Source organism: Limulus polyphemus, unplaced genomic scaffold (assembly GCF_000517525.1).
Source record: "Limulus polyphemus unplaced genomic scaffold, Limulus_polyphemus-2.1.2 Scaffold5057, whole genome shotgun sequence".
Lineage (NCBI taxonomy): Eukaryota > Metazoa > Arthropoda > Merostomata > Xiphosura > Limulidae > Limulus > Limulus polyphemus.
In genome coordinates, this window is record NW_013670667.1 from 48,734 (window position 1) to 58,750 (window position 10,017).

General features: G+C 35.1%; 1 protein-coding gene across 2 annotated transcripts in view; it reads left to right on the top strand.

Moving 5' to 3' along the window:
• LOC106472061 (coiled-coil domain-containing protein 149-like) overlaps nt 1–2,272 on the top strand; it is a 24,981-nt gene extending 22,709 nt beyond the window's left edge. Inside the window, exon 12 of one of the 2 annotated variants that reach the window (XM_022400672.1) lies at nt 1,226–2,272. In XM_022400672.1, the coding sequence (XP_022256380.1) occupies nt 1,226–1,509 (284 nt within the window). In that variant the 3' untranslated portion in view covers nt 1,510–2,272. The remainder of the gene's footprint in view (nt 1–1,225) is intronic. The other variant, XM_022400673.1, reaches the window with a different exon arrangement.
• Nucleotides 2,273–10,017: the final 7,745 nt, after the last annotated feature.

A 10,017-nucleotide genomic window follows, 5' to 3' on the forward strand; every position in this document is an offset into this window, starting at 1 on the left:
GCTGTTTTAAATCATGCTGGTAGTATATGGTGTCTAGCTGTTTTAAATCATGCTGGTAGTATATGGTGTCTAGTTGTGTTAAATCATGCTGGTAGTATATGGTGTCTAGCTGTGTTAAATCATGCTGGTAGTATATGGTGTTTAGCTGTGTTAAATCATACTGGTAGTATATGGTGTCTATCTGTTTTAAATCATGCTGGTAGTATATGGTGTCTATCTGTTTTAAATCATGCTGGTAGTATATGGTGTCTAGCTGTGTTAAATCATGCTGGTAGTATATGGTGTCTAGTTGTTTTAAATCATGCTGGTAGTATATGGTGTCTAGCTGTGTTAAATCATGCTGGTAGTATATGGTGTCTAGCTGTGTTAAATCATGCTGGTAGTATATGTTGTCTAGCTGTGTTAAATCATGCTGGTAGTATATGGTGTCTAGTTGTTTTAAATCATGCTGGTAGTATATGGTGTCTATCTGTTTTAAATCATGCTGGTAGTATATGGTGTCTAGCTGTGTTAAATCATGCTGGTAGTATATGGTGTCTAGCTGTGTTAAATCATGCTGGTAGTATATGGTGTCTATCTGTTTTAAATCATGCTAGTAGTATATGGTGTCTAGCTGTTTTAAACCTTTCAGGTAGGTTATGGTGTCTAGCAGTTTTTTCTGGTGCAGGAAGGTTATTGTGTCTAGCAGTTTTAAACCCTTCAGGTAGGTTACGGTGTCTAGCTGTTTTAAACCCTTCAGGTAGGTTATGGTGTCTAGCAGTTTTTTTTCTGGTGCAGGAAGGTTATGGTGTCTAGCAGTTTTAAACCCTTCAGGTAGGTTGTGGTGTCTAGCAGTTTTTTCTTGGGCAGGTAGGTTATGACCTCTAACTATTTTAGATTGCCTATGTTGCATCATGATGCTTTAAATCTTGTAAATAGTTTTGTGGTGTGTCTTAACATTACAAGAGTTCAAATTTGCATCTTCTTTCCTAATTCTAAATTTATAAGAAGTTTACGTTTTCTGTTCTAAAGAATACAAAATATTTACAATTTCTTATTGTTCTAAATATTTAAAAACTGTGTATGATCTCTGTTCTATAAGTATTTTTTGTAGTCTCTAAATGCTGTAACACTTTCAAGAAGTTTAATCACCGTCAGTTTTCTTAATCATGATTTTTTTTTCCTTTTAACTAATCCTTGATGTTTTATCACGTGTTTTAATGGTCTTGTTTTTTTATTATAACAGTAGGAGAGTGCTCTAAAAGTAACAGTGTCATTAGTGGTTGTAGCAGCAAGAGATGCTCGTACCCGACGACTCCTCTCTCTACACCTGTACACGTATGTAGTGAAAGCCAAGTGCCTGTCGGACCCCTCACCCAACCTAGGACGCGTGAAAGACAGTCTGAGTCTTACGAAGATGAGGAAAAGGATGATCTCCCTCCACAGTTACAGAAGCTTTTAGTAGCTGCGCTGGCAGAATTAGAAGACCGCTCTACAACAGCATCACCATCCAGTGATCCAAGTTGTTGATCTGTAAAACTTATGGTTCTAGTACCAAGTTTTGGTGATTGATCACCAGTGATGAAAAACTAAGTTTAATTTCCTGTTGAGGAAAAGTTAAAGACTAGCTAACATAAGAAGATCAAGGCTGTAGTGAAAATATACGTTTTATTTCGGACATTTTGGATTATACATAATCCATCTCCAGGGATTTTTCTGTGAAAGTAATTAAGGGTAAGTTTAACGTAACAGTTAAAATTGAAAAATGTAATAAAATGTATTATAAAAAGTAGAGAAAAAGTCTAACAAAAACAACCAAGAAGCAAAGGAATACGTAGGGATGAGCAAAGAGAACTGAACAGTTAAAACAGTTTTAGTTGATAGGAGCTAGCTGTATTGTTAAGAGTAGGCCTATATATGTTAATTAGCAGTGTTTCTTTAATTAATAATTTTGTGTCAGGTTTGATGAATTTTAAAATTATCCAAGGTGATATGGAGATCGGTGTTCTCAGTTGTAAATGTGGGTGGCACGTATTTGACGGTGAAGATCTGTTTTTTTGTGGAGACATCTTAGAGTTTGCAATCACACACACGGCAAGATTTATTCAGTCTTGCCAATTTCTTGCCAGTTTTCAGGTTTTTAATACTCAGCATAAGTTTTCTCAGTTTCACATTCTGATGCTGGCTTTTCAGGCATAGCCTGGTGGTTAGGGTAACTGACTCTCGAACTATGGGTCACGAGTTCGAATCCAATCTTCAAAGATGCTTGCCCTTTCAGCCATGGGAGAGTTATAATGTGATGGTCATTTCCACTATTCATTAGTAAAAGAGTAGCCCAAGAGTTGGTTGTGGGTGATGTTGACTAGCTTCTTTCCCTGTGGTTTATCGCTAGTGAAGATAGCCCTCAAGTAACTTAGAAACTGATGCTGGGCAATTTCTTTTGTCATTAATTGTCTTTATCAAAGATGTAAGATGATTATTGTCAAACTGAGATATGCATTGAGGGAGATCATTGGATTGATGAATTAATCGGTTAGTCCTAGTCCCGTTTTTTATATCACATGTTATTATATTTTTCAATTTTAATTGTTATATTAACCCGGCAACTTAATTGTTATATTAACCCGGCAACTTAATTGTTTCCGCATCAAATCATTAACGATGGTTTATGTATAATCTGAAACATCCAAAATAAAATACTAATTTTCGCTACCATCTGGATTTTCTTCTTAAAATTATGATCCCCTATGAATGAATCCACTGCCATCATCTTAGTATGACAATATGGGATCTTAGTCCTTTGGAGCTTTAGAACCTGTGAAAATCCTGACTAGTGAGTGAAGAAAACAATCTTAGATATAAAAATCCTTACCAAATGTAAACATCGCAATCTTACAACCACACTTCTTTCAGTTCAAGCTATTCAACAGTCAACTTCTCCTGCCAGAAACACCCGTTTGTCAAAAAGATCAGATAAAAAAATGCCATAACCAACTTCTATGGGGTGAATAAAAGAATAGGAAGAATAAAACATTTTTGACTGATAGGAACTGTTGTGATTAATAGTTGATCCCTGTGTTTTGGTTACCATATTTATTTTTTTAGTTTGATTGTCAGATTTTCCTGTATTTAGAATTATCCAAATTGATATGGTGGTCATTGTTTTGTGATTATGAACATTGGATACACATGAATTTAATAGTGAAGATCTGTTTTTTTTTTAGAAGAGGCCTAAGAGTTCACGGGCATGTACAGGAAGATGTTTTTAAGTTCGAGGAATTTTGACATAGAGTTATTAACCAAAGAAACACTTCTAATCAACAATTATAGGCCTACTCTTAATCATGCTGACAACTGCTATTAATCGTAACTTTTAATTGTTCAAAGTTTTTTATCCAGCCCTTATTATTTCCTTGCTTTTTAGCTGTTTTTTTTAGTTATGTCTCTCCCTATTATATAAAATCTACTATATACTGTCACACCAGTATCTCGCTCTTTGCGGTACCAATTGACACCCAACTTCCACAAAGTGATGATGCTTTCTACTGTGACAAGCAAGAGATCGTGATGAGTAATAACATCGAATCGGGTGAGCCCCCACACTTGGTATTACTGGTGCACAAAAATCATAATTATTGGCTGAAATTCCCCATTACATTTGCTTGGTTGTCAAGGAGACACATTGATTCAACCAAATTTTGTCCAAATCAAACCGTTGGTTACAAATCTATAATAACCAGCAACACATTTCAGTTTTGAAAATGTCGAAATTAAAGCGTGCTTCTTCAGCTCAGCAGGCTAACAAATTCAATACCAGGAAGACAGTCCACAGAGATGACCCAGAAATTCATAATAAAATTCACTGCCTTTACCATCACAATTAATAATTTGTTGGTCATACAGTTCACCAAGTAGGAATATGTCTTTAATAATCAGTTTTTTCACATGTTTTAATCTATAAGGATTTATCAAGAAGAACATTCAAAGTGTACAGAAGTCAAAATGCTAATCAAGGAATACTTAAAAGGAGATAATCAAATATGTATAAAAAATGTTTTCCTGAAATACTAGAAATAGTAGGTTATAACTAAATTTTAGAAAAATGTTCATACAACATTTATTTAGTTATAATTTTGAGAAGAAAATTTTGTAATTTTCCATCGTACGATGGGCATTCGGCTAGTTTTATTATATTTTTCAATTTTGATTGCTGAAATAAACTTACAACTTAATTATTTTCACATCAGATTGTTGAATATGGATTATATATAATCTGAAATGACCAAAATCCAAAATTTTCTCTGTTGTCCTAGCCTTCTTGTTGGTTAATAGAGCTTTCGGCTTATCATCTACAGTACAAAAGATGTTGCTAGCTTTCTAGTCCTTATAAGGTGTGTTAGTGTAATTCAACAACACATGACAATAAATGTAAAATGTGTTGAAATTCAGAGAGGTTTTTTTTTCAGGTACTTCGAATAAATACTTCTTAATTGTTATTGGTTCAACTGTTTTCTAGCTATTTTAATTTTTGTCATCTGGGAACCGTTTCTTCACGAGATAAGATTACTCTCTTTTGTAGTAAAATAGATTAAGATGTTTCATGGGAGGATGGTATGCCTGGTTATTGAACAAGATTAATTGGAACTTTAATACGCTTAGGATATGACTGGACTGTTTATGATGAACTGTTGGTGCAGGGGCTGCAAATACTAGGGTTACAATCCTCACCTACCCCTTGTTTTTGGTCATCAACGAGTTTGAGCAGTGGAGGACTTTTGGTTATTTTTATGTCAAGGAGAAAACGATTATTGAGTAGACCTGCGAAGTTTCCACCACATATCTTCCTCGTAAACATCCGATTCTTGTTCACAGCATGTGATAAAGCTTATTTCTTTTAAATAGTTGTACTTCCAGTTACCATGAAACTAACACGTACTGTCAGTTCACTTTGGTATACAGGTATTTGCATCATATTCTAGTGACTTGGCCCACCCCACTATACCCTTATCCTTTCCCGGACTAGGGCTGAAAATCCGTACCTTTTCCCAGACTAGGGCAGAAAATCCGTACCTTTTCCCAGACTAGGGCTGAAAATCCCTACCTTTTTCCAGACTAGGGCTAAAAATCCCTACCTTTTCCCAGACTAAGGCTGAAAATCCCTACCTTTTCCCAGACTAGGGCTGCAAATCCCTACCTTTTCCCAGACTAGGGCAGAAAATCCCTACCTTTTCCCAGACTAGGGCTGAAAATCCCTACTTTTTTCCACACTAGGGCTAAAAATCCCTACCTCTTCCCAGACTAGGGCTGAAAATCCCTACTTTTTTCCACACTAGGGCTAAAAATCCCTACCTTTTCCCAGACTAGAAAGAGAAATGAATTTGATTACTTACATTTATTATCACAAGGTCTGCAGTGAAGACAGTTGCAATATTTTAATAGGTTATATATTCCCGTGACGTATCAAAACAAGTAAGGTCATGTGGATGTGTCACATATTCCCGTGACGTATCAAAACAAGTAAGGTCGTGTGGATGTGTCACATATTCCCGTGACGTATCAAAACAAGTAAGGTCGTGTGGATGTGTCACATATTCCCGTGACGTATCAAATCAAGTAAGGTCATGTGGATGTGTCACATATTCCCGTGACGTATCAAAACAAGTAAGGTCATGTGGATGTGTCACATATTCCCGTGACGTATCAAAACAAATAAGGTCATGTGGATGTGTCACATATTCCCGTGACGTATCAAAACAAGTAAGATCATGTGGATGTGCATGTCACATCATGGAAGAATGATATAAACAACTGTGTCAAAAAATAATAATACAGTTACAGCTTGCTGAATATAAAACCCCCTTCTGGGACTGAAAACACAGAAAAACATAAACATAAATATCCAAAAAACATCACTCTTTCCTGAACTAAAAAAGCCAAGAAAAAGAAACCCACCTTGCTGGGCAAATAGTAATCATGTGATTTGTACAATTAAAGAAACAAAAAAATTGAGTAGTTACTACTTAAGCAAGGTTTCTGCATTTGATCAAAAACAATATCAATTCAGATCTCGTAGACAGGGGCCTGGTGGTTAGGGCTCTCGACTCTCAATCTGGGGGGTTGCAGGTTTGAATCCGTTTCACACTGAACGTGCTCGCCCTTTCAGCTGTAGGGATATTACAATGTACGGTCAATCCCACTGTTCATTGGTAAAAGATTAGTACAAGAGTTGGCAGTGGGTGGTGTTGACTAGCTGCCTTCCTTCTAGTCTATCACTGGTAAATTAGGGACGGTTAGCTCAGATAAACCTGGTGTAATTTTGTACGAAATTAAAAAAAAAAGTCTTAATCTGTTAGTATACTGATTTTTCTAAGATAAACATTTTATATAATCTGTAATTTATTTTTATTGCTACTAATGATGACAACCATTGTATAAGTAGTTATCCACCCTAAAGGTCTGATTTTTGTTGGATTTGGTTTGCAGCTTTTGCTCATTGTTCAAAACATCATCTTAACAAACCACTATTGTTTAATATTGTATCTGAAAGTGGACTTCTGAACATTTATGTTTTTAATGTGTTTCTATTAGTTAAAATACCACCATTGTTTAATACTGTATCTGAAAGTGGACCTCTGAACATTTATGTTTTTAATGTTTCTGTCAGTTAAAATACCACTATTGTTTAATACTGTATCTGAAAGTGGACCTCTGAACATTTATGTTTTTAATGTGTTTCTGTCAGTTAAAATACCACTATTGTTTAATATTGTATCTGAAAGTGGACCTCTGAATATTTATGTTTTTAATGTTTCTGTCAGTTAAAATACCACTATTGTTTAATACTGTATCTGAAAGTGGACTTCTGAACATTTATGTTTATAATGTGTTTCTTATCTAGACTTCCATTTTACAAAATTCACCTCACAACAGAAGCAGGTTAACCAATTATAGAACATTTATTTCTTTCTATAAACGACAATTTCTTTATCGGGTATAGTTTTAAAAAGGTTGATGTTTACATCTGATGAATCATTTACATACTGGGAGTTGAATCTCAGAAGAAAAAAAATGTTTTCTGTTTTGTTTTAATAATTTTAATTTGAGGAACTGTTTCTTCAGTGTTCAGAATAAATAAATATTGTGTTCTTGTATCTTGAATTTTATCTTACTTTGCTTAGCTGTATATATATATATTAAAATCATGCTTATGTTATGGAAGTTTAATGTATGAACTAATGAATCCAGTATTTCTTCTATCTTGTTTTTAGTAAAAGCTCTTGTTGTTATAAACAAAATATAGTTTCATTTTGTTTGTATAAATAAAGATATCGCTGGTATTTGTATATGGTGGATACTATTGGTTATATTACAATCTATAACTACTATGGGGTAGTGAGACTTGACAAGTACTGTATTCGGTTGTTATGTTGTTTTTTACAATACTGACGTTGTCTAAGGGACTTTCAAATGACAATGGAATTTCTGGGAAAATTAAATATTGTGATACTTCTTGTGGCATTATTAATCAGGAACACATTTTGTGTGTTTTTCTTTGTGTAGATGTATCAGATCATTAAAATATGAGAATTGGTTTGTTCCGTTGTATTTCATAACCAGATATTTTATGGTGTCGCATATACCTGTCTCGTGGGAAGGAGGAATGTGGAGTTTTTTGGAATATCTCATTCTTTTGTGGAGGTATCTGTATAAAAAATGGTCAGTGTGACAGAGAGAAAAATAGATCCCAAGCTTTCTTTTCGCGAAACTATTTTTAAAATAACAAATAAGTTATGATACTTGTAAAAAGTAACAATTAACTTTAGTGTCAAGATTATGCTAGTGTCGTAATAAAACTATTATATCAAACTTTTAAACTTAAATATAAATAATACACAAAATAATCCTTTTCTAGGGAGAATGTAATGCAAACAAAGTATGCACACCTGGAAATAGATCCATTATTTACAATACGAAAAAAAACCCCATAAAAATTAAAGAGGTCAACAATCGCAACATGGCCAACTTTGGCAACAGAAAAATACAAAACTGTTTGTATCACTGCTTGGGACCTGGAAGAAGGTATCTTCACGAAAAATTCGAAACTGTGCTTTTCCTGCTGAAACATTGAACAAAAGACAAAAATTCCAAACTTGTTTATATCTCTGTTTGGGACATGCGAAAGGGTGTCTTTGTGTCTGTTTTCTTATAGCAAAGCCACATCAAACTTTCTGCTGTCCACCAAGGGGAATCTAACCCCCTGATTTTAGCGTTGTAAATCCGAAGACTTACTGCTGTCTCACCGGAGCGTCTTTGAAACTAAATCTCATGTAGATTGGTCAAAATATGACCAAGGAGTGAGCTAAATTCCCTGAAATTATGCCTTTTGTGATCTTTGACCTCTCTAAGATGACCAAAAATGGTCATATCCCTTTTTTGTATTTATACGTATGGGACCTGTAGAAAAGTATCTTTGTTCTATATCCCAAGTAAAGTGGTCAAAATATGGGCGAGTAATTCACCAAAACTCCCAAAATATTGGTTCCTTGCGAGTTCTTGCACCCGCCCAATATTGTTATGTGTCAATGTGCTGGAGGCTATTCCCATTGAGGGTGTCACAGTATAACTCCCGTAGACACACATGCTGTAGTATTTAGGAGCCCCCAGTGAAATGTCTGCGGACTTACAACGCTAGAAACTGGGTTTCAATACCCGTGGTGGGAAGAGCACAGATAGCCCATTGTGTACCTTTGTGTATAACTACAAACAAACAAACAAGTATTTAGAAAGTAAACCAGCTATAACATTAAGCACTTTTCATTGGGTCCGGGGGGGGGGCTACAGGGGAGACTAAAGTTGGATCGAAGGGTACAAAGTCTGGGGTACGACACTGCCGAGCACTCTTCACACTTGTAGCTGTGAATAGGTTATAAAAGTGATAGCCATTACTCGAAACAATATCTCTATGGCGGTGGGTACTGCTGGCTGCTCTCCCTCTGATCAGTAGCTTGAAATTAGAAACTATTATGCCTCATGTAAATCTCTGAACTACCTGTTTAATCCCAGTGAGCATGTGTCATAAAGGAAATGTATATTATGTAAATTATTTCATTATTATATCTTCGCATAGTAAAGTACTAGATGTACTTGCGCAGGGTACATGAAAGTGTTTCTGTTTCAAGAGTAAATAAAACCGAAATTAAGAGTAACAAATATTTTTATTTCTTACTTTTAAAGTTCATATCTCAAGCTTTGTTGCAGCCTACAGAGTGCGTAATTCTGCTCGTGATTCATGGCATGCGCACGTTTTACTGACGTCACGACAGTACAAATTGCAAGGTTAATCTTCCCTTATGTGACGTCAATTTGGCGTCTACTGACTGACAGACAACACACTACTGAATTGCAGAATAACTCAAGATCTTGAAATATTGACACCCTTCTGCCGTTAATTGTATCAGTGGGAGTCCTTTTTAGAGACTGGTTATACAACAAAGGTAAACGACATTTATTTTCCAAATTTATTTTTTTTGGATTTTAACAATGAGAAGGTAAATACGAAAAAAAAAAAAAACTGAAAGTAAGTTATGAGATGAGAACGTTATGTGTGTATTATCCAAGTGCCTGTATCTGTTCCTCTCATTCCTGTGTAGAGATTGTCAAGGTTAACGACTTATACAACCTGCTTCTGTCGGCGACCTTCAGTTTTTCGTTTTAAGGTCCCATTAGAAAGTACTATATACGTATCTCGTGAATATCAAGATCATGTAAATGTTCTTACCTGTTGTATTATTGTGACCTGTTTAATCCACACTTGGGACTCCTCTGTGTTGTTGTTTTTTTTATTCGACAAGTAGTTGAAGTGATGCAATTTGTTATACAGGAGCCCAATATTTCACGGGTCCAAAAAACAACATACTCGTTACCATGGTGACAGCAAGATAGCAACATCGATGAACAATAAAAAGAATGGAACGAAAATATTTGATTATTAACATTATCTTGTATTATTTTGCTGTTGTTGTTTTCTTAGAGCAAAGT